This window comes from Camelus dromedarius, chromosome 12 (genome assembly GCF_036321535.1).
Source record: "Camelus dromedarius isolate mCamDro1 chromosome 12, mCamDro1.pat, whole genome shotgun sequence".
Lineage (NCBI taxonomy): Eukaryota > Metazoa > Chordata > Mammalia > Artiodactyla > Camelidae > Camelus > Camelus dromedarius.
The window spans coordinates 23,886,750-23,912,047 of NC_087447.1; the positions used below are offsets into that span (position 1 = coordinate 23,886,750).

The 25,298-nt window shown below is 41.7% G+C and overlaps 1 protein-coding gene across 1 annotated transcript in view; it reads right to left on the reverse strand.

Moving 5' to 3' along the window:
* The window catches only part of CAT (catalase), a 38,644-nt gene extending 23,237 nt beyond the window's left edge, over positions 1 to 15,407 (reverse strand). The window contains exons 1-3 of the mRNA XM_011000575.3: positions 15,229 to 15,407; positions 1,488 to 1,659; positions 316 to 426 (exon numbers count right to left, since the gene is read on the reverse strand). Of these exons, the coding sequence (XP_010998877.1) occupies positions 316 to 426; positions 1,488 to 1,659; positions 15,229 to 15,294 (349 nt within the window). The 5' untranslated portion in view covers positions 15,295 to 15,407. The remainder of the gene's footprint in view (positions 1 to 315; positions 427 to 1,487; positions 1,660 to 15,228) is intronic.
* Positions 15,408 to 25,298: the final 9,891 nt, after the last annotated feature.

Consider the following 25,298-nt stretch of genomic DNA (forward strand, 5'->3'; position numbering starts at 1 on the left):
TGCCGTGGCTATTGAGTAAGATGCCCACTCCACGCTTCCGCCGGAGGGAACAACTTGTAGGAAAAATTCTTTCCAAATGTCACAGAATTGCAGAGGCAACCTCTGCATAAGTGTGATTTCCTAAGACTTCAACAAACAGAATTGTAAGTAACTTCCTACATGTCTTAAAATATTTCTTTCTACTGTAACTCCTTGCTACTATTTGGAGAAGTGCTTGTTTCCTATTGTCTAATAATTTTTCTTAAATTCTAAGTGCCCCAGATAAGATACAGGGTTGAGTTAAGCAACACCAGTAATGCAAGCAGACTGACTTACCAACAGTGGAGAAGCGAACGGCAATGGGCGTCCTCTTTCCAATGTGCTCAAACACCTTCGCCTTCGAGTATCTAGTAATGTCATGTGTGACCTCAAAGTAGCCAAAAGCCCCTAATGTGAAAGACACAGAAATCCTCATTACAAGACCGTCACTCAGGCCGTCAGGCCCTCAATAGGCAACTGAGTGATGAGAGAAAACTGTGGTCTAGCACTAGCCTCCTGGGAGCTTCCAATGTGATGGGAGACAGGGGGACATCCAAACACAAAATGATGAGAGCAAAATGCAAAGACCTACGATCATTCAGCGCTAAGCTGAGCGCTACACAGCTGGAGCCAAGAGGAGAAGATGAATGGGGCCAGAAGGAGCTAGTCAATGCTGCCCCAGTGACACGGGGGCTGAGAAGAACTTGAAGGACCTACAAGACAAAGAACGGGGAGGAGAGGAGGAAAAAACACAGAGAAAGAAAGATTAAACACTGAGGAAGGACAACACAGAGCCAGACAACATACTTAACAGCATATCAAAGTCACGATGGAAAAGCCACGGGAAAAAAGCTGGAGAAGATGGAAGAAGAGGAAATGAAGACATTAAGAAGTTCTAACTGGGAGTGCAAGTAAGCAGGTTAGACAAAAACTTTTTCTTCCTTTCTATCAAGCTTTCTTTTTCCTTCTGAGTTTTCAGCTTTCTTTAAACACCACCCCAGTCTTTTATTTCTGTAATAAAAACAAGTTAAAGTTTTACAGTTTGGGACAAAAAGGAAAAATCGCCACAGACTCACCACACTAACACGACCATCCTAGATTTTGCCAAGTTCATTCCAGTATTTATCCAGTTACGTACGCCATCTAAATCTATTACAATTACAGCATGTCTGTGTCTGTATTTCCATATTTTTACTTTTTCACTAAACTACATTTATAAAATAATATAAATGGAAGATTACTTCTACTTTTAATAAAGCAAAGTATTTTACATATAAGGTCCAATCTGGGGAAATAATCATCATTTAATTACTGATTCCTCTACTGATGGACATTTTTTTTCCTCTCTCCTAGGAATGGAGACTTGGCACTTCTATTAAAGGAGAAAGGAGCTCCGAGCCACTGAGAAATAATTTTTAACCCAGGTGCTATGAAACAGTCCTTTCACAGCAACTGACAACAGTTCTCACCTGCTCCTTTAGCGTGCACAACTCTCTCAGGAATTCTCTCCCGGTCGAAGTGAGCCATTTCATCAGTGAAAACCACATCCTGAACCAGGAGGGGCCCGCGGGGCCCTGCTGTCATAACATTGAGTTTGTCTCCTACTGGATTGCCGCCCCCGGTGGTCAAGACATCAGGTTTCTGAGTGAACACGAGAGGAAAAGTGTGAGAGAGTCAGTACAATCACACCCTTCATTTACATGGCCATCTTTTTGCATTTTTTAAATCTTCTGTCCAAACTCTTTTTTCAATTTCCTGTGTCCAAAGTACTGAAATACTACAAAACATCCCACTGCCTGAAATTCATAGTCAGGTCTCAGAAATGCTAAGAAATGCTAAGAAATCTGCTCTAGGCTGTCCCTAGAGCAGGAAGATGGCTAAATAACCTGCCAATTTGCTCCCCTCCTGCTCTGGGGACAGCCCTTGGGCTCCAGATAGGGATCACCTGAAAAAAGACCACATGTGCTTAACACGAATGTCCAGACTCACAGTGAGAAGGTGGTCTCCAGAGAATCTGCCTGCTCATGCTTTACTCAGAACTCACAGATGCTGTATGACTGCTCTAGATGTTAAGGCGGGTCACTCCGTACAGTGCATGCATTTCTCTCAAGCAGTGTACACCAGCTATTTGCAACGTCTTTTCAATTCCACCATCCCCTCTCCCCAAAAAGTCAATAAAGTGGCTTTTACTGTCACTGAAAATAAATGGGAACTGGTAAGATGGATGCTAGTATTAATTTTCTAAAGATGTCAGGTGTCTCTGAGATGGGATAGGTTGTTTGATGGTAATAATTAGTTTTAATCCACCCAGTTCTCCCATTTCCATTATATTGGAAGCCTCTCAGGGGGAAGGTGTAGCTCAGTGGTAGAGCACCTGCTTAGCACGTCTGAGGTCCTAGGTTCAATCCTCAGTACCATCTTTAAAAATAAATAAATAAACCTAATTACTTTCTGCCCCTCCCTCCCAGAAAAACGTTTAAAAACCCCACAAAACAGCCTCTCAGCTGTCCCTTATCTAGGGTAGGAGCAGCGTCTCTAAGCCCCTGATTCTGGGCAGCTCCCACTTCATCTTGTTCTGTGGTCACACTCTGCTTTTGACCACAACCAACTGCCTCTCCAAAGTCCTCCCCTGCTCACTGGGAAATCAGAGGAGCTATGTGGGTGAGGCAGAGCTAAGCCATCTCTATCCTGGGAGAACAACACAGAAAGGTCTACTGGTGCACGTCAGCGGTACCAACTTCACGTACCCAGAAAAGTGTTACAATCAGGATTTCCCCAAACCTGGAACAGAGGATGTAACTTTTACTCTCCATGCACATCTGTTCTGAATATTAAAATAAACACAATAGCTGCCTCTTCTTCTCTAGAGAGGGTATGGCAGGGGAGTGGGGGAGTACTTTAAAAACTATAAAAGTACCATGAGCTCTTTGGGAAAATGCACCAAATAAAAGAGATCTTGGAATTTTCAAAATTAATAAACAAGACGCTTTCACACACACCAGAGTTCTATCCACATCAGAGTGAGGAAAGGCCAACATGGCACCGTGGAGAAGCCATGAGTGCTGGCACTGCAGAGCCTCTCTCCAACCCCCATCTCTGTCACTTACCAGATGTGTGGCTACCAGCAAGCTACTTCCTATTTCTGAATCAGTTTTTCATTTGCAAAATGGACAAAAAAGAACTACCTCCCATAGTTAATATATGGATTAAAATAACTAAACGTGTGGAAAATGCGGCCACACATTAGGCACACATATGCTACTGTGGCCAGAGAACAGGTTCTTGCCTCCCACAGAAAAGAACTCAAGAATGAAGCATAGTAAAGTGAAAGCAAGTTTATTTAGAGATACACATTCCACAGACAGTGGTCCATCTCACTCGGAAGAGAGAGCAGCTTAGGAGATACACACTCTATAAGCAGAATGTGGGCCGTCTCAAAAGGTGAGAGGGAGAGAGACCGAGAGGTGTGGGATGTTTAGTTTAAAGTAAAAGTAGACACACACTCCATAGACAGAGTGTGGGCTGACTCAGAAGGCAAGAGAGTGATCACGAGGCACAGGGTCGTTAGTTTTCATGGGCTCGGTAATTTTATACAGTAATGAGTAGGAGGATTATTCCAACTATTTGGGTGAAGGAGCAGTGATTTCCAGGAATTGGGCCCCTGCCCACTTTTTGACCTTTCATGGTCAGTCTAGGCACTGTCACGGCACCTGTGGGTGCGCCATGAGGTTCAAGGTCTACTGGAAGCCGAGTCTTCCGCCATCTTGGTTCTAACTAGTTTGTCCTGTTCTCAATTGCTGTGTCTTTCCTTCAGTGGGTATGCCCTGCCCCCTTCCCTCCTGTCTCACTACCACTTTTACTAGCCATGAGAAAGCGACCTGACAGCAGAAGCAAAGCATTTTAGGTTTTATTTTCCTAGAAGCCACGACAAATGTGTAGGCATTCATTCAGTCTCTCTCACCAGATCTCACCAATCCAGTAACAAACCCTTCCAAACTGCACAAAAGTTTAAGGGTCTAGTTAGGAGCTCCCACCCAATCATACCACTCTCTTTTGAAGTTCCACATGTGATACATGTGACACCGTATACTTTTTTTCATCTAAACCAGAAAATCAATAAGAAAAGAAAAGATTTAGTTTAAACCTAAAATCTTTATTTTTCAACCCTGGTTGTCACTGGAATCACCTGGGAGCTTTTCAAAGCATAAGGCTGCCTGGTCATCACCCTAGAAATTACTGATGTAATTAGTCCAGGTGAAGCCTGGGCATCGTTGGGATTTTTTTGAGCTCTCCAGATGACTCCTAAGTGAGGCCAGGATTAAGAACCACTGACCTAAAGCTTTCGGATGATCCACAATTAAAATCATAAAAAGTATGAGCAAACTAAATCTGTCTACCCTTTATATGCTCTTTTCATCCTATCAACAAGGCACTAAAGGAAAAATTGAAAAAAAAAAAAAAAAGGAGAGGGAAGAACATCCCATAAAGGAGAAGAGTATGAGAGAAGCACCAAGCTCAGGAAAAGGAAAGGTAAACAGGTCAGTGTGTCATTTACATCCCCGCATCCCGAATGCAGGAAGGAGCTGCGCTGAGAAATGAGAACACATCGCATGTCCCCTCCTCAAGACTAGGTCAGCATGACCAAGTCAAGAATGAAAACCATGCCCAAAGGAGGCAGATGCAGAGTAAGCTGGATGAGTGAATGAATGAGTGACGAACTAAAGAGTGAGATGGTCTCACCTGATGACACTGAATCATGGAAACTTAGCGTGGCCAGGCTGCAATGTTGCCACCAGTGGGCCTCCCCTAACCCATCACAGGAATCTCCTCCATAATACCCATCCCATCAAGAAATGAAACCTAGGTTTGTAAGTTACAAATACAGCATTCAGCATTTCTTCTAATTCCCTGGTCTAATAGACCAATTGCCTTCATTTTTAATACCTTTCCTCACACAAGCTGATGGATATGCAATTTGCCTTTAAAACAAGTGTGATAGGAAAAGCTTCAACACAGTCAGCAAGACAGAAGGGAGGCCAGTGGGCAAAGACTAGGGAGAAAAAGAACCCCGACTTGCGGGGATGATTAGGGCAACATCAGATAAGAGAAACTGACCTGAAGCAAAAAGAAGAGTATTTACTAGAAGATGAGAAGGATGCAGTATATTCGCTGAGATGGAGCAAATTAATGCAATGAAGCTTTACCAAATAAAATGAGGGTGGGGCTGGGAAAAAACATGGAAAGCAAATTTTTAAAAATCATTTCTGTAAAAAGCCAGTTGTGGGCAGTGAACATTGTGATCAACCCTTGGGAAGAGACCATTTATTTTCATTTTTGAAGTAGGAAGCAGTGAAAACCAGCCCTCCAGTGCTGAAAGCAATGACAGAAATATCCAGGAATGGCAAAACTTGGAAGATGATACCTATTTAGATGAGTACAGTCTGATGAAGCCACTCTCTGCACAAGCTGAGAAGGGCAGAGGTGACAGGAGGGAAAGAGAGGAGGGAAGAAGAGGAAAAAAATGAAAAATGCACAAACAGCAGAGGCAGCAACCACCTGGCAACAGTGAAAGACTAACAGGAGCTGGGAGAGAAGGGGCTGGAGGGAGAAATTAAGTCAGAGCTTGTCTGCAGGTCGAGGGTATAAAAAGCAGCCATAGCACCCCTGGGTCACGTTAGAAGTTCAGCAGTCCCAAGGTGGACCCCTCTGCAGGCTGGACAGTAGGGCCCAGGGCGGGAGGCGGGGCATTTAGAACAAGGACCCCTGAGGTGCACTCATTTCAACACTCACTCATTCACCAGGCATGGTCCCTGTCCTCCCTGTCCCCATGGACCATGGAGCCTAGCAAGAAGCATCCCTCTGTCTTGCACACACCACGGTCTAAGTCTGCCGTCTTGGAGGAGAGTGGAAACAGTGGACTCCTGAAGATAATGAATGCCAGTAAAACCACAATACAGCCACACCCTGCAGCCTGCACCCCTGTTTTTCACAAGCATCAGACAAGCTCTGGGCTTTCTCTAGAGGTATGATGGAGGGTGGCTATGCGGGTCCAAAGCTCATCAGAAAGGACAAAGACAGAATCAGTGTGGTTGAAAGAACTGTACATAGCTTCTCATTTACCTCTGAAAATGCCATTTCTCAAATACTTGCCACATGCAAGATCTTTTCCCGACTACCTTCTCTCTAGCCTCCCAATAACTCAGTGAGATAAATGCTCTGATTCCCATTTAACAAGTGATGCCACATGCTCAGACAATTTAACTTTATGCAGATTTCAGCGTGGTGGCACACGTTTACCTGCCACATGTAACAAGTGTAGAAGGGCAAAGGTATGTCTTACAACTTCTGATTATAGGCTTGTCGTTTTGTTTTTTTTTTAACTCGGTGTAAGATCACTTTAGAACACGAATTTTTTTTAGACAGAATAGTTTTTCTGTTGCCGGACAATTCTAAGAGCTCCCTCTCTGGAAAAGCAGCACTTGTACCTGTTAATGTGCTTACATGTTTCTGGCTGCTGATTATTCATGACCTTCTCACGTGCTTCTCCCAAACTGCTCCTCCTGCCCGCACCCTACACCACGAGGAGAAAGAGAGCCGGGAACCAGGCCAAGGGCATCTTCTTGGGCCCAACAGAACAAAGTATTATAACTGCCTGTTTACAGCACGGTTTTTCCTCTCTACACAGTAGCCTCGTTTGCATCCATAGGCCTGACACCCACCACAGTGCTCAGTTACCAACAAGTGCACAACAGATGCTGTGGATTCAACGTGTGAGTGAATTAAACTATGGACCAATATGTAATGGTCTGTGCCACTCCGTGCGTCTCCCCTCCAAAAAATAAAAGGGAAATATTTGAATTTACAACTTCAAATTCTGATCAAACACCTTTCGACAAACTTATTATAAAACCTGTCACAGAAATTGGCAAAGAAGTAAACTGGCCTGGCTAAAAACTGGCACCATGATTAGAAAGAGGGATCCAAAGTTAAATTCCATTTTGGCTTTGCTGTTTGTATTTTTTGGCTCAAACTAAGTCATAGAAGAAATTTTCCTGGGAGGACTCAGGTTGGCTTTCTCTGGTGAAATACTTAATCAACACAGTTTCTCCACTAATTAGTGCCCTCTGCTCACAGAGTTTTCAAAAACTTATTAACCATCTTAGTCTTCCTTTTTTAAATTGAAAAAGTGGTAATACAAACCGTCCCTAACTTTCAGTCCTGGCGGGGTCATGACAACAGCGCTATACTCTGGGATCAATGCTGAGCACACCTGGTGTTCTAGCAAATCACTGCCTCACACACTTACTCAGCAAGGCTTCATCGAGTGCCCTTGATGCACGCCCATATACAGACAATCAAAGACTGCCCTGGCCCTTTCTTGGAGGTGGAGAGATGACACTGGGGTACTCCAGGCCTCTGGTCCTGATCAAAGGAAGGGGAGAGTTAGGAAAGGGGCCCAGGCCACACAGGGCCCCCACAGCCTCCCCTTTAGAAGCCAGTGGCCACAAGCAGCACCCATTCCTCCCAAGGGGAGGCCTGATAATCTCCAGAGTTGTCTAAACACAAGGGTAAATAAATTCAACTCAGGGGTGCGGTCTCAGAAAGCCCTCTTGGCCAAAACTCCTAAGCCACATTCTCCAACCAAGCCTCTACCAGTAAGAAAGGTGAAACTTGAATCTCCTCTCATCCCATAGACTCCCTGCCTCTCTCTCAGCGTAGGTATGTGATGTGTGTGTGTGAGAAGCACTCCAGCCTCAAAATTAACAATAGTATCAGCTTGCTATGCAGGCATTGTTCTAAACTCTTTCCTCGGGTTATCACATTTAATCCACCTCTCTGAGGTAAGGACTATGATCATCTCCACTACACAGAAGAGGAAATTGAGGTGTGGAGAAGTTATTCAGCCTGCTCAAGGTCTCACCCACCAAGAATGAGGCACAATGAGAATCTGAACCCAAACAGACTGGCTCAAGGACCCAAATCTTAACCATATATTATCGCCTCTCAAAACAGCGCAGCCAGCATATCCTGCACATGTTCTGTAGGCTGTGTAATTGACATGTATCAATTTACACACATGTTTTATTCAAGTGAATTCTCACAATAATACTGCCAGGTAAGAAGAATTATTATTCCGTTTTAAATACGAGAAACCAAAGGGAAGGGGGGTGAAGTAACCTGCCCAGTGGTGAAGCCTCATTTTGAACCCTGCTTGACTATAAAGCCTGACCCTTCGCTGATTCACTAAACCATTATAAACTTCGTTTACAACCGCCTTCGAGAAAAGAAAGACGGGCTTAAGAGACATAAAAACCAACACAATGTGTGACCCTTATTTGCATCTGGATTTGAAAAAAATGTTAAAAAAAAAAAAAAAAAAGAGAGAGAGAGAGAGAGACAGTGTCAGGGGTCTCCAAGACCAGGCCCAGTTTCGGTGACTCCCTAAGACTCACGGCATCTAGCTATACTCAGGCCATAATTTATTACAGCATTTTGATACAAAGCAAAATCAGCAAAGACAAAAGGCACATGAAATCCAGGAGAAACCAGCACAAGATTCCAAGAGTCCTCTCCTGGTGGAGTCACACAGGACACGCTTAACTCCCCCAGCAAGTTGTGGCAATTCATGTGAAATCCTGTCTAGCTGGGAAGCTCATTAGGGACTCAGCGCCCAGGGTCTGTATTGGGTGCTGATCATGGAGGCACCTTCTGACTCCCAGAAGGAAAGCGTAAACCACACCGTTTGCACAAATGACTTAGGCACCGTGAGCCACTCTTATCAGTTAGGGTCCAGAGAACCCTCCAGAGATCCGAGGTCTGGACGCTAGCCAAGGGCCAACCTTGCAAGTGGGCCCTTCTAGGGACAGCAGACTCACTCCTGCATGCAAACTCTTTTCTGCACAGAGACAGTCTGGGAAAGCGAACATGCTGCCTGGATATTTGAGGATATTAGGCATTATTGTTCATCTTGTAGATGTGACAACGGTGTTATTAAAGAATTCTTGTCTTCTGGAGAATATTTACAGATAAAATGATACAATACCTGCAATTTGCTTCAAAAAACAGAGCAGGGGAGTCGAGGGGACAGAAATGAAATAAGATCATTATTAAAGCTGAGAGACAAGGCACTTGGAAGTTGATCACACTATCCTCACTACTTCAGTTCTGGTTTGAAATTTTCCACAATATAAAGGTTTGGGGCTTTTTTTTTGAAGAATCAGAGAGAAATGCCTCATAAAAGAAGTAAGGGAGTTGTAGAAGCAAGGGAGAGAAACACAGGACTACATTAATAACACTAATACAAGAGTGGTAACTCTGACCAGGCTATGTATTAAAACCTTTTCATATATTAACACATTCAGTTAAGACAAAGAGCAGATGAATTCAGCACTGTACTTAAAATATACAATGGACCAGGTGATTAACACTGGCTCCTGCCCAGAGAGGGCTTATTGTGACTAGAAAAAGTGGAAAACCCCGACTTCTATATAGGCCATTTACTCCTAAATTCTGGATTCAGTTCTGATATGTTTTGTTTTCATCTCAAAACACTGTAAGCATCAGAGAGCGACCCACCTCAATACCACATCACACTAGATGGATTCTCAAGCACAAAATCAGTGAACTGACAACACTGGGAAATTTTTCTGATTTTCCTTAAAGACTGAAAACTATGCTTTCTGGGCCCCAAACGGCAAATTCATCACTGGAACATACATCATCTTGTAAGCTGACTTCATCATGGTTAAGCCACCAAGTGCCCCAGGGTAAGTCAAGACCAGTGGATCATTCTAAGCTCTGGAGGCGAGCATGAGTTTTCACTCTACTTTACTCATTGCCTAAGTTTTCCTATACCATCTGCCTAGGGAACTGTCACTCAATAAAATATTAAGTAATCTATAGTGGGAAAAGTGAAATCCAGTAAGTGTAAGAAAAAAATCAAACTGTGTTTGTCATCAAGAACACAAGTGGGTCCTGTTGGTACTGAACAAAGTACACTGAGTGAACGCAACAGGACATCTCGGCTTATGGGACCCGGAAGTATTATGGCCTCAGGCTGACAACCATGCAGTAAGCCAGGAACAATAAGAAGCAACAGGCATGCAAAGAATTGCCTGTCCTTGGTGTCAAACTCCATCAGGGGAAGGGGAGCAAATGCCTGAAGAAAATCAAAAGAGTCCCAGGATCCCAGGGAAGGGAACGAGTGGGCAGTTTTAATTCCAGGGGAAACATAAAACAAAGGTTGCCTTTTACAAGGAAAATAAATGACAGGCTTCAAAATCACATGGCTGGACCTAAACACAGACTGACTGACAGCACCTCCTCCCTCACCCAAATGGGAAATGTTTGCTTTTCAAGTCCAAGGCTGTTTCATATTATTTTGTATGAGAGCAAACATGTCACAGTAGTTTCTAATACTTCTTCCTCTCTTCTTGGTGAGTTGTCCAAATTTCTAGCAAGATATGATCAAAACACATTGCTACTGGTTTTCAATAATTAGCAAACACTTAGAATAATCCCACCAAGAATAAAACCTTGAAAATACACAGAATAGCTATTGCAAAAGAGGTTTTTCTCTGTCTTGAAACTGACTTTACTAAATAAGTCTGATAAGCACTGAGAATTGACCTAGTCCTTCGATTTTTTCAGAAAAGGGAATAAGAGGAGAGAAGGGCTCAAAAAATGAAGGGTAATTGATCTACAAATGTAAGAGTCCTTTACTCCCTGCAGTTGAAACTACAGTCGTCACAGTACTCAGAAAGAAAATAAAGAACAAAAATGAAAAAATAAACAAAAATAAACATTTGCTTGTTTTACATTTGCAATCAGACTCTCTTCTTACCTGGGAAAAGAAATATGGGGTGGTCCAGATATTGGCTAATAGACGTGAATGCTTAGAAATTTTGATTCAACTTTTCATAGTGTCTGTCTCTCTCCTCCTGCCACCCTATGTCCCTGTAACTCCACTTCAAGATAGTTCCCACGAGAAATGAAAACACATGTACACAAGAAGCTACTCGGTCACCCCTTCCCCAGCCCGAATGCTGGCAGTGTTACATCAATGCAGTTATTATCAAGTTACCCCAAAACATACATAGACCCTCAAAGGCACTGTCTTATGACTCACTGATGGGAATGGACAGGCTAAGACCCAAGCTCTCCCCCAAGTAATAAGGGAACTGTTAAAAAAAAAAAAAGGTAAGGTTTGAAATGCTCAAATTTTCCAGTTTCTAAGGGATCAGAGACTACTAATTACAGTTAAGTATCCCAAAGGAAGAACCAAGGGCATTCTAAGCAATAAACAACAAAGTTCCTGTCTAAGTTCCAAAGTGACTGGGAATATCTGCAAAACCACCTCCCTGTCCTCAATGTATTTTGAGAGAAAAAGAAATCGATTTTTAAGAAGATCCAAGGCATACCTATGAACATATCTGATTCACTGTTCACTTGTTAAAGCTTACAAAACTCCCAATTCACTTGTCAGCAGCGAAATATGCCCACAAGGAGAGACGCCCAATAAATTGCTCTCACATTGGTTGACACTCTGGTTCCAAAGGAGGAGACACCCAGCTTGCCATGTGGCATCTGGCTCTTGAGGGAGGAGATTACAGGGTGCCCTCCGACCGAAGTTCCATAACTTCAAGTGCTCACAGTTCAGACAAAATAAAAACAAACTGGTGTTGGGGGTGGGGGGGAGGATACTGATACAAGGCTGCCCACTGCCCACTTACGCAAGAGGAGATTTAAACAATATATATCATCCTTTACTGTCATAATTCTCTAACAGAAAGAATATTTTAATGTCAGAAAGTAAAAAGGACATACTCTTTTGAAAGAGTTTACGCCTGTTTGCCCATCACAACACCACAAGAAAACAGCTAGAGATTTTCAGCACATGGAATGTATGTTTGAATACTGTAGTAGGGTTGGCTATCTACACACAAAGGTAGACTGCATTTCCTAGCCTCCCTCAAAGTTAGGTGTGGCCATGTGACAGAGTTCTAGCCTAAGGAATGTGAGGAGATGTGACCTACACCACTTCCAGCCTGGCCTCTAAACCTCCTACCTACTCTCCTCCAAGCTCTTCACCTTCTGTGACTAGATAGTGATGCTGAAGGGGAAGCCTCGTTCAGCCTGCAGCCCTCAATAACTGTGAGCTACAGAGTACTCACTACCCCTTTGGCTAATCATGTAAGAGCAATACATTTCTAATGTGTTTATACCATTATACACTTTGGGATATATTATTACAGCATTTAACCCACACACGATTTTAAAATCATATTTAAAATATGGACTATGAATCAAAAATAATAAGATAAACAATCCAATGTTTTAAAGGACAAAAGATTTGAACAGATCTATCAAAGCAGCATATACCAGTGGTCAAATAAGCACATGAAAAGATGCTCAGCCTCACTGGTCATCAGAGCATTGCAAATACCACTTCCTACCCACCAGAATGGCTAAAATTAAAAGAATGACAATACCAAAAGATGACAGGATGTGGAGCAAATGGAACTCTCAAACACTGTCAATGGAAATGTAAAATGGTACAACCATATTGGAAAAAGACTTAGCAGCTTCTCATAGAACACTCACTTACCTTATGACTCAGCAATTCTACTCGTAGGTATTTTTTAAGAGAAATAAAAGCATATATGCACAAAAGGACTTGTATAAGATCCCTTATAGAAACTTTATTCATTCTAGCCAAACACTGGAACGAGCCTAGGTGCCTGGCAACAGGATAAACACATGGTGGGATATTAACACAATGGAAAACAACTCAACAATAAAAAGAACTACAGATATATGTGACAATGTGAAAGAACCCTGAAACATTTTTTTTCAATCTTAAAACATATTTGCTGAATGAAAGCAGCATTACGCAAAAAGTACAGGAATCAATGGATAAAAAAGTAAATCAACAGCGGCTGCCTGGGGCAAGACTGAAGAGGTTGCAGGAAATGACTGGAAAACAGCATCAGGAATGCTCCAGGGTGATGAGGCTTCTATATCTCAATAAAGGAATGGGATTCACAAGTGTCTGTATTTAGTACACTTAGTATTTGTGTATTTCCCTGGATGTAAATTTTACCTTAAAAATACAAATAAACACTGAGTTCTGTTCAATTGCATGCTTAGTGTTTAGGGGTCAAGTCTATTGATGTCTACAACTTACTCTGAAATGCACCCCCAAAAAACAGCTTAATGGATGTATGAAGGGATGGTCAGCTGGAATAACATGTTATAAAAGATATATAGCAAAAAAAAAAAGTGGTGGATAAATGGGTAGGCACTACACAATTCTTTCTACTTTCCTGGACGTTCGAAAATTCTCAAAATAAAGCACTGAAAACTTAAAAAGACTATGTGACATATGCAAAATTCCTTCGGGGGGGGGTCACCTCAAAGAAATAAACAATATTGACTCAGAGCAGCTGAAAGCAAGGAACAAGACATCAACGTGACCACCAATCAGGACAATATAAACAGTACACTAAGATGCTAGGGCAGAGGAGGCAGCAGTAGCTCAACTAGGAGTCCCCAAATTACAGGTGTGCTCTGTGGGCCCGCTGTTTCTCACATGGGCAACCATCTAGGGTAAGCCACCAGCAAGGTCTTAATGATTTAACAATAGTTAATGATTCTCCCAAACAATGAAGAGGCAAGCTAGTTGCAGGGGAGTCCTTTAAAGATGAATAAATTTTGTTTTACGAAAAACTTGCTACATTGTCCATATTTTTCTCAATTCACTGAGTAGTCATGAAAACCTCAGTGTGAACCAGGATGTGGCAACCCCTGGGTATGGACAGTCCTGGCCCCAGGAAGCTGAGTTCTAATTCTGACTCTTCCACTCACTAGCTGCTTGTCTTTGATTAGTAAGATTACAAGTCTCTCTCGTTCACTTTGACTAAGAACTCATGAAAAACTAAATACCCTAGTGGCGTACGATACAGGACAGAATGAGAAAAGAGGTTTTCCAGGCCCTTAGAGGATGGCTGTCTTCTCACAAATAGGGAACTCTAAGACAATCCACAAGCACTTGGCATTCATACCCCAGTTCCTGAATACTAACCTGGTTTTGAGAAAGAGCACGAGGCAAGAAGAGGCAAGAATAGGCAAGATAACTAAAGGACTAAAGGCATGACTCTAGTTAGTACTCTCTCTGCCACTAACCAGCTGCCATGGGAACTAGGCAAGGACTCTGGGCCAATATGACAAAAGAAGACTCAGAACAGATGTGCCCTCATCTAAAGATGCCCTTTAAGACTGCACTCCTGGGTACAGGCCAGGAATGCCTGGCCCACCACCACTGGGCTGAAATCCTACTCATCTTTAAAGCTCTTGTTCAGATGTCACCTGCTTTGACAAGCCTGTCAGCCCAGTCCGTCAGTCCCTTTACACTTTACAGATAAGCTATATTAGAGCCCTCACCACGCTGGAAGGTAATCATTTGTTTATCTGTCTTGTCTTTCGGACTAGACTTTGAGCTTCTCCATGGCCAATTCTGGCCTCATTGGAATTTGTACCCCTCATCCCAGCCAGTGCCTAGCACATGCAGGCACTCAAACCATACCTGTGGAATAAACGCATTAATTAATCTGAAATGTCGCTTCCAGCTCTAAAATGCTAGGCTTGATGTTTTTAAGTGCAAAAGAAATCATGGATGTAAAAATCGTTTTATTTAGTCGTTTAATGCTGTGTGTACGGTGCTAGGGACACTGAGATGATAAAACACGGTCCTTGCCCCCATGGCATCCCGCAAATATGAAAGCTGGTAGTTACTGTTTGAGCGGGCAAAGCTAGAGCCTGTTTCCACTCCCCCTCCCACCCAACTTCCCTTCTTGCAGCTGCAGCTCTCTGCCTCGTTCCCCGTGAGCCTTCACTCGTGCTTCCAGCTGCGACCTCTGTCCCAGATGGCAAGAGTGCAAAATTATGATCCAACAACCCACGCCCTGCGGCTGACAACAAATCCTGCGGGTCTGGCTGCCCCCGGCCCCAGAACCCTCTCCCCTCCTCCCCGCGAATGTAACAGTCCAACCGGACCGAAAGGCAGCCCCACCCCGGTCCCCGATCGGTGGTACAGTCCCCCCCCCCCGCCCCGCCCCGGAACCGCCGCTCTGGAGAAACAGGGGCCGTTACTCGCGGTCGCCCAGCTTTGTGCGAGGACCGTAGGGCCGGCTCGGAGAGCGCAGGGTGTACCTGCGCGGCCCGCTGCTCCTTCCAGCGCTTCATCTGGTCGCTGGCTGGATCCCGGCTGTCCGCCATGGTGTCTGACTGGAGTCGCAGAACTTCGCAGACGGCCTGGGCTCGCGCGTCTCCAGCCGCGCGCCTGAAGTAGGCGACTTGGGGCTCTGCCGCTCAGCTCCGCCCCCCCTCGTCCCGCCCCCTCAGCAGGGCCGCCTCCTGATTGGCCGCCCGAGCGCCAGGCGAGATAGGATTGGAAGCCAAGTAGGGGCGGGGTTGAGGAGCAGGGACTCCTGGAGGAGAAAGGAAGGGGAGGGAAAAAGAGGGGAGATCAAAACCCCTGGATCGGTGAGCCTAGGACTGGGCTCCTAGTACCGGGACTTGACTTCCCGCCTCGGCTTATCAGCATTCCTTCAGGGTGCCCTGGGACGGGGCGGTTGGTGGCCTGCCAGTTTTATTGGGGGAACGCTTAGGCCCTGCTCAGTGGGGCATTGAACTCCTTAAATATGCTGTCAGCTCTTAAAAAGTCCGAAATCCTGGGCTGAATTCCTCTGTGCAAAGTGAAATTTTGTTATACCCTAATGTTAGTATTGTTTACAACTGAAGGATTGATGGAATTTAGAATGAATGCAAACACTGATTTTGCATTTAAGTATAATCAGTAGTCATACTCTCAAACATAACTTTGTTTTTTCTTTGTCACACAGAAAAACGTGCCGTTTTAAAAAAAAAACATAGAAAAGCCAAACATTGACATTGTTCTAAATGATCTTAATACTCTGAAATACATAGAAAGAAAAGTCAGCCTTTAAGACTCCCTTTTTGACTTAGAAGCTCCCCTTTTTGAGTGTCCACTATGTGTTAGACACTGCTAGATGTTTGCCAGATTATGTCACTTAATCTTCACGACAAAAAGACAATAAAGGTAAATGAAGTCTCCCCACCATGACAGAGTATAAGCAGACATCAAGAGGTTAGTTTGCTCCTGATGTAGAGTAATTTAAGTTAACTAAGATGCTCAGACCCACTGTTTATTAATAGAAATGCTGCCATAGAGTTTGGAATATGTCTTCAACAAGTTAATGGGACTAATTTTTGAGGGTTTTGAGCAGTGCAATATAATAAGTGAAATAGACAGAAATAGAATTGTCATATTCCAGAACAAAATTGCCCAAGAGCTCAAATATGCAAAAAGTTCTATAGCAAAATATCTTCAGTTGGGGTATGACTCATCTCAAAATGCTTAATCTGATTAGATGAAAAAAGAAAAGGGGACTTGCTGGTCCCCAGCTAGAGAGATTGTATACAAAGTTTGAAACAGTTGCCTCGCCACAATAAAGCTGGGGAAAATGGGACTCCTAGACCTCAACAGAGAACTGTATTCCTACAACTTCTCATCCTGAGGCCACACCAGGGATCTTTCTTCCACTCTGTGAATCTCCCACTCCTAGGGCATCATATTTATTCTTTACACCTTCCCTGCCCTTGATTGTTTCCATCCTTATATGGTCAGGGATTGTCTCTTTCCAGACAGGCTGTCACTCTTTTCTTTTACTTCTGCGTTCATATCACTTTTTATGCTTGGGGTTGTCTTTGAAATGTTAGCATACTGTTAGAACTCTAGTTTAGTCACATTTGTATGAAAAAGGATTTTTGTCGATGGATCTAGAAATCTGACCACTGTTTATAACATTATTTGCATGGGAATACGTCTTTCAAATTTCAATATAAGTGAAAGGAGCTAGGGAGGGCTACCAGAGATTTTTGCCAAGTCACATTATGATCACCTGTTTGAAAACCCTAAAGAAGAAACCAAAAAGTATGAAAGAAAAAGAAAAAGAAAAAAAAACAATGCCCATAGAGAGATTTCAAGTATTCAATAACGCACATGATTTCTTCTGTGGTTCTATGTAAATCACATCTGCTGAACCCTGTTGCAGGTAACTCCATATCGTAAAGACTCTGTTTCCTGGGCCTCTGCTACTCAGTGGTAGGACTTCTGATTCTTTCTAGTTTTCCCCATGAGTTGGATCAAGTGCAATATCTCTCCGGGTCATCACTTAGCTTGTCTGTGTCATTTGAAAAGTAGGCATTTTTGTTTGCTTCTCCAAATCCACTCTCCACCCTTCTCGATCTAATCTGTATGCCAGGAATCTTGATTTTATCACCTACTTGGCCCCACGATTCCCCGCCTTCTTGCTGAGTTCAGCCAATAGCACGCTAGCATGAGACGGGGCTCGGGGTAGGGGTGGTTAGGAGGAGAGAGCGGTCAAGGTATTCATTACATCAGCTCCAAAGCCAGATTTACCATGAAGCTACTGAAGCTTAAACTTTAGAGTTCCCACCTACACACATTCCTTCTAAACCACTGGGAAGAGTCCTCACAATGTTTACATGCAGTGTGTTTTCATAAAATTAGAGTAAGATATTTAACCACAATTCAATATGACCATTGTCTCTTTCTATTCTGAATTCCCCTCCGTCACACTTCTTCTCTTATCAGGTGTCCCTGGAGTGACTGTGGTTATTTTTGTCATCAGGCTGAGGAGACATTGAGCTGGAGATTCGTTTAGTTGGGTTTAGTGGAATATAATTATGTGCCTTTGTTCTGTGTACAGTTAGGCTATCGTTCATAAGGTTTCACAGGCGAGAAAAGGGCAGAGTTATGTCTGACTCTGCTGCTGAGTATCTGTATGGCCTTTTCTATGTCTGGTGATCATCACTGAGCTTTTGCTTTCTCTACCTAAAGGCATGGTAGCCCATCCCAAGCCTCCTGCCAACATTTGGCCCTCTCTTCTCACCTCCCTATCAAACTCCAGCACATTTTTGTTGTCTTGTCGCTTGGTCTTATCCCCCACTACTGCCCTGCCTGTTCTCCTTACTCCATTAAGCTAGGATTCTCAACTCTGCTGAACCTGGTATTACTCACCCTCTTCTCTTGGCTGGAAATGGTCTTTCCCAATCATACTCACGTGGGTTCTTACTAATTTCTAGCTGGCTTGACATAAAAGAATAATGATGATGAAAATAACATAAAATTCATGATACAGTATCACAGCAAGAATGGTTCATACAGATGATCAGTTCAAAAAGTATTTGGGAGTAGACAGCACAAAACATGGGAAATGCCCTGACATCTTACAACTCCTACGTGAAAGCCAGTTGGTATTGATTTCCCCAGATTTGACAACTCATAAATTTTAAATTGCATCACCAGTAGTAAGTTGAAAGCAAAGTTGAAATGAAACTTTTCTGAGCAATCAATAACAAACACAAATTTTGATAAACTATGCTAGAGGGAAGACTGAATGACCTTTCTATTCTCTCCACTGGAAAGTATGACCTTTTTGGTATATGAAGAGGTGATCAAAAACTATGCAGTCAAAATCCAGAAAAGTTTAGAGATGTGTCAAGCAGTTAATAAAATAGTGTGCAATTTTTCAGTAATTTGTGACATGTATCGTACTTGTCAGATTCCTCAAGTTTGTAAGTTATGATTTCTTTTACCATTGTAAATAAAGATTGGGTTTTGTGCCTGATTATTTTGTTCTTGTCCTTAAAGAGGTAGTGCAAATTATATAAGCTTTGGCTCCCACAAAACCTGGATCCACTCCTACCAAGCCCACTCCTCGCCTCCCCTGCCATGATTCCTCCATTCCTTGGAGGCAGCCGTTTTCTACAGCCACAGGTATAACTGGTTCCAGAAACCACTCTTTTTCTTTGCCTCTTCAGACCCAAGGATGGCACAGCCTGACAGTTACAGGTGCTTCACTTTCCCCCTGGTTTCCCTTAACCCTGCTTACTCTTTTTTGTATAGTCCCTTAAAGAAATTTTCCACAATTGTCCCTTCAGTGTGTGTGTGCTATATTTTTGCAGGGATTCTGACTGATACGACTCATAAAAAGCAAAATAACTTGATGCTTTTGTTTTCTTTTCTTTTCTTTTTTTTTTTTTTTTTTTTTGTGGAGGTACTGGGTATTGAACCCAGGACCTCATGCATGCTAAGCATGTGCTCTGCCACTAAGCTATATGCACCCCCATGATGTGATGTATTTTAAAGGTCACTTTCTAGAGATATTGTAACCCTGTGTTCCTCAGTGCTTGTCCTAACCAGCATGGGGTAGGGCGATAGTTCTCAAACTTTTCATCTCGGAATGCATTTACACTCTTAAAAAAGTACTGAGGACTCCAAAGAGCTTTATTTTGTTAATGTTGGAAATGCATATAAAATATATAGTTAGAAGTTATAACTGAGAAATTTTAAATATTTAAACATTTATTTATTTTAAAATAAAAATAATAAGCTCAATGTATGTTAACATAAATGACAGATTGTTATGAAAAATAACTATATTTTCCAAAATATTGGAGCAAATAATGGCATTGGTTTACATTTTTGCAAATCCTTTAGTGTCTGACATAGAAAACAATTGGATTCTCCTATCTGCCTTCACATTCCATCTATTGCAATATCACATATCACTTTTGGAAAACTCCACTGTACACTCACGAGAGAATGAGAGCAAAAACATAAATAACATCTTAGTATTATTAACATAATTTTGACCCCGTTGACCCCTCCAGCCGGGCCTTGGGAACCAACAGGATTTTCTGGACCATGCTTTAAGACTCCGGTAAAGAGAAATGGACCCTGATTTGGGAGTCAGAATCCTTAGGTTTTAACTCTGCCATCTCTCAGCAGTGTGGTCTGTAAGAAATCAGTATTTAACTGTTTAAAAATACAGTTTCCACATCTAATAAGTGAAGCATCCAAACAGAAGAACTAAGAATATTATTACTGATACTAAAATTTGTTAATTCTTTACTCTGTAATTTAATGTTTACTAAAAGAAACAATAACTGTCTTCGAGTCACTTTGGAAGTTAGTGAATGAGAGGCCAGTATGGTCCATCTGTTAATGGAAGCCAAGTGGATGGTGTTGAACTTTACTGCTGAAGACATGTATCAGAAAAATAAAGAAGGAAAAAATTGTAATATATCTAATTATGAATTATTCTATTAAGAAGTTAATATGCATGTTGGAACTCTCAATCTCAACCTTGCCAAACATCATTTAAGATAGAATGTGATTATGATGAGGCATGTTAAAACTTCCTTGGAAAATTACAACAATGGTTTCCAACTTTCCATTAGCTAGAAGCTGAAAGGATTGCAAACAAGTGATCAACCTCAAAGATATTGGGCATAAATGTTTTGAGCTCTAAAACTGTAAACTGTGGACAAAACTATTATTAACACAAAGTGGAAGTGCTCATATCTTAAGAACTGAATTTAGGGAATTGCTGCTCACTGGCTGGGTTGGGCTAAGGGCAGGGATGGCTTTTGTAACTCTCCCCACCCTCTCTGGGACATGACTAGCTCATTGGGCAGCCTTATTATAGAACATCCAGTTAAACTGGCTCCCGGGGGTGAAGCTAAAATTGCACTTGGACAATTTGAGAGCAGTGTGCACCGACAACACAATCTCTGCCTTTCCTTAATTTTTCCTGGGGCTTGATATTATAGCAGGACCCACAGAAAACTGCCACTGGCACATGGGAGTGGTGATGGTGGTAGATGCCTGGCAGAAGGGGGAAGAAAGAGTGTCAGGATCCACTAGAAAGTTAGTTATTTTTAGATGGGACACCATCAATACAATAGGCATCTGTTCAGTTGAGAAAAGACCTTTGTTTAACTTAATGGAGCTTTCAGTATAAATCATAAAACGATCTAACCTGTAGATGTGAGGCTGGAGTATTGGAATCCTCAGCCCTTACATCAGTCGAAGCTGTCATTGCACAATCTATATCCCTTTGTGGATCCCTCAGATGTGCACTGCTCATTAACTTTTAGAGTCATAGCTTAAGAGCTGTATGTAGAGTTGGCTCTGAATTGAAAATCATTCTGCTGGCTAGTCAGCACTCAGTTGTTCAACATTCAACAGGTTTTTATTGGGGATCAACCTGTGCAGGCTCTGGGGATCAGCAATTAATAAATAGTCATGATCCCTGGCCTATGGACCTCATAATCTAATCTTTCTCCAGTTGGCAATATCACAGTTTCAGGATTTAGTCAATCAACTATTCCCAAAGGACAACTGACTGAGCTGGAAGGAACCATCCAACACCCTCAAATTACTAATTTAAAAATAAGGAGTTAAAATCCAAAATGCATGGAATCTAAAGAACAAAAACAAAAACAAACAAACAAACAAACAAAGCATAAATACAGGACAGAAATAGACTCATAGACATAGAATACAGACTTGTGGTTGCCGGGGGTGGGGGGCGGAGGGTGGGAAGGGATAGACTGGGATTTCAAAATTGAAGAATAGATAAACAAGATTATTCTGTATAGCACAGGGAAAGATACACAAAATCTTATGGTAGCTCACAGAGGAAAAAATGTGATAATAAGTGTGTATATGTCCATGTATGACTGAAAAATTGTGCTGAACACTAGAATTTGACACAACATTGTAAAATGATTATAAATCAATAAAAAATGTTTTAAAAAATCCAAAATGCATAAGGAACTCCTACCATTCAATAGCAAAACAAATAACCCAATTAAAAAATGGGCAAGGACTTGAATAGATGGTTCTTCCAAAGAAGACCTACAAACAGACAACAGGTATACCAAGAGGTGTCCCACAACACTAATATCAGGAAATAAGCATCAAACCCCACAGTATCACATTACACCTTTTAGGAGGGCTATTATCAAAAAGACAAGAGATAATGGGTGATGATAGGGAGAAAAGGGAACCTTGTACACTGTCGGTGGGAATGTAGGTTGGAATAACCATTGGGGAAAACAGTATAGAGGTTTCTTAAAATATTAAGAATAGAACTCTCATATTATCCACCAATCCCACTTGTAGGTGTATATCCAAAGGAATTGAAATTAGTATCTCCAAGAGATATCTGTAACCCCATATTCATTGCAGCAGTATTTACAGTAGCCAAGATATGGAAATAACCTAAGTTCTGTCAACAAATGAGTAGATAAAGAAAATGTGAGCACTGTGGAATATTACTAGCTATATATATATATTAAAAAAAGAAGGAATCCTGTCATTTCCAACAACATGGATGAACCTGGAGGACATTAATGCTAAGTAAAATAAGCCAGATACAGAAAGACAAGTATTATATGATCTTACCTACATGTGAGATCTGAAAAAGTCAAACTCATCGATCCAGAGCATAGAATGGGGTTTCCAAGGGCTGAAGGGTGAGGGAGATGAGGTGATGTTGGTCAAAGGGTACCAACTATCAGTTATCAGATGAATCAATTCTGGATATCTAAAGTACATCATGGTGACTATAGTTAATAGTACTATATTATACACTTGACATTTGCTAAAAGAATAGATCTTAAGTATTCTTACCACAAACAAAAAATGGTAACTATGTGAGCTGATGGATGTGTTAATTAGCTTGATTGTGGTAATCATTTCACAACGTATGCATATATTAAATCATCACTGGGTACACCCTAAGTATTACAATCTTTAGTTGCCAATTACACCTAAATAAATCTGGAAAAAAATAAACAACTGAGGTCCTCATAGATCATCATATCTGTGTACCTGGTGTTTAAAGCTAGTTAGAAACCAGAACTAGAACCCAGCTCTATGGACTCCTAGACTTTCCTTCCCAGTTCCACACGCACACAAAAAAGCCTAGCTTCACATTTTAGAGTCCTCAGACCAGTAAATATCTGCTGACACACGCAGGAATCAATGGCCATTGACTCCTGACTGCGTTGCAAAAGCAGTATATTGTTTGCCTTGTATATTTGCCAACTGCTAGAGTACAGTTGTTACATAAATTTGTTTTGAAACATCTTTATTTTTAAAACCAAAGTCCAACAGAAAGCTAATTATATGAGAAGAATTTCACATATGACTTTGATAGATCGATGGATTTAAATAGTAAACATTAAATAATGGCATTAATCTCTGCTATTTTATGTTTCAATAGTCTCATCAAAGCTTACTTTTCATAAACATGTAATATTCCTTTCAGTTGCCTTTTCAGATTGCCACAAGGATTTAGCATAACCCTTGTAGTAGTGATTTTTAAAATATGCTAGACTGAGGAAAAGTTGTGAAATGTATTTAGGAGTGAAAAGGCAAAATAAACTTTCCTGTTTCTTTCTTCTCTTCTCAGGCACCCAGTGGGTTCAAGTCCTTTAGCCTAGTGTACCAGGTGGAGCAGTTGAAAATTTTTCCTAAGAAAATTTTCCAGTAGTTAATGTTCTAGTTGTCAAAAATTTTTTTATTTAATAAGGAAGATCCAGGAAAAACACTATCAATACAAAGCATCAAATGCTCATAGGAATTTAGATAACACCTAGAGAGTGTATTTTGCAGGAGTAGGGGGGTTGGAGGGAGCAAAGACAGAGAAGTATGGACATGGGAAAGCAGTAAGGAGTAAAGGAATCTAACATACGCACAGCACTGGAGTGACTTCCACACACTGTCGATCCAACTGGGAAGAATACTGATAATTTCCCTATATCATGGACAAGGAAGACCAAGTTTGCTCTTGTCAATTGCCCAAGGTCACAGGACCAGCAGTGCAAAGCCTGATTTGATATATATTCTCTTTAGTACAAATCCCACATGCTTTCCACTACCCAGGTATTGCTGCTCTATCCATGTGCCAGGCACTACATATCCCATGTTATGTTTAATTCTCACAACATCCCTGTGAAATAGATCTTATTCCGAATTTCAAAATTAAGAAACTGCCTCAGACCGGTTAGACCATTTTGTTCAAGGCCCCACAGTAAAAGAGGGATCATTTAGTAAGTAGGTAAGTACAAAGCCATGTCCTATTTCATGGTTTCTCAAACAGACCCTGAGAGTCTGTGGACCAATTTTTAGAGGCCTGAACATCCTCTTCAAGAACCTTTAAATTTTGTATTTTTATTTTGAAGATAACTTTTAAAATTTAATAGCAACATATTTTGGATAGCCAATGTAAGGGAGGAAAATTTTCCCTTCTTCCTTCTAGGTTGTTTGGTCAGCCTGATAATTCAATTGACATTAAACAGATTAACAGGAGAAAAACAAATTTAATTTCATATGTACGGGAATCCCAAAGATATGAGGCTCCCCAACAGTCTGGCAACTGAGGTTTCTATGACATCCTGAGCTAAGGAGAAGAGGGTAGGGGTCTGGGACTTCAAAGGAGGGGAAGGCAGTTCACAGAAAGATGGGAAGAGCAAATGTTTGATAAACAAATGTTTTGCTGGGCCATGCAGAAAAGTCTTTGTGATGAAAAAATTCTCTCTGCTAATACTTCCCTTCCTGGTATCTAAATTCTCTAATGAATTAAGGGAGGGATAAATAGGCCTCCTTCAGTCTGTTTAGACTTGTCTTCAGCTCAAAATTACCTACATGCCCAAGGTGACACTTCTGGGTGGCCAGCCCTGAACCCCATTACCACATAATGCAGTGACATTTCAGGGCAGGCATTTGTGTTCACATTTATAATCATCATAACCTTTAAAGTCTTGGCAAACATGCTTGATTGCCACTGTGTTGGTGTGTCCTCTTGTCAAATGATAACTCTCTTTCATTTGTACCTATAGTTCATTCTTTGCCAGTTGTAAGACCAGACTTCTCTTCTGCAGTGATCATTTATAACTGAAAAATTATTAGAATAGTAGGTTATTTAATATATCAAGACAGTGGAAGCTCTGGAGTTTCTAGATAGGAGAGACTTGAGTGGCTTTACTGGGCTGGAATTAGGAGCAGCAAGAGTTGTCTTGAAGCTTCATTGACAAAGGAGTGATTTTCTACAAATAAACTGAATCCTCCACAAAGCACAGCTCTCTCCAAAAACTCCTTTAACACTTTCGTAAAATGATCATTATTCAGTTACTACTTAATCTCTTTCACTCTTGCACTTATTTAAAATAAAGGGCTTTTCACCCAGAGCCTTTTGTAATTCCTTCGCTCTAATAACTTTGTGCCTTTCCTGATAGCTTAACTTAAATGTAGGAAACTCTAAAAATTCTTAAGCAGGGCACATGGCTGTGGTGCTGATTAGAGCTTTGCCCTTGGGAGT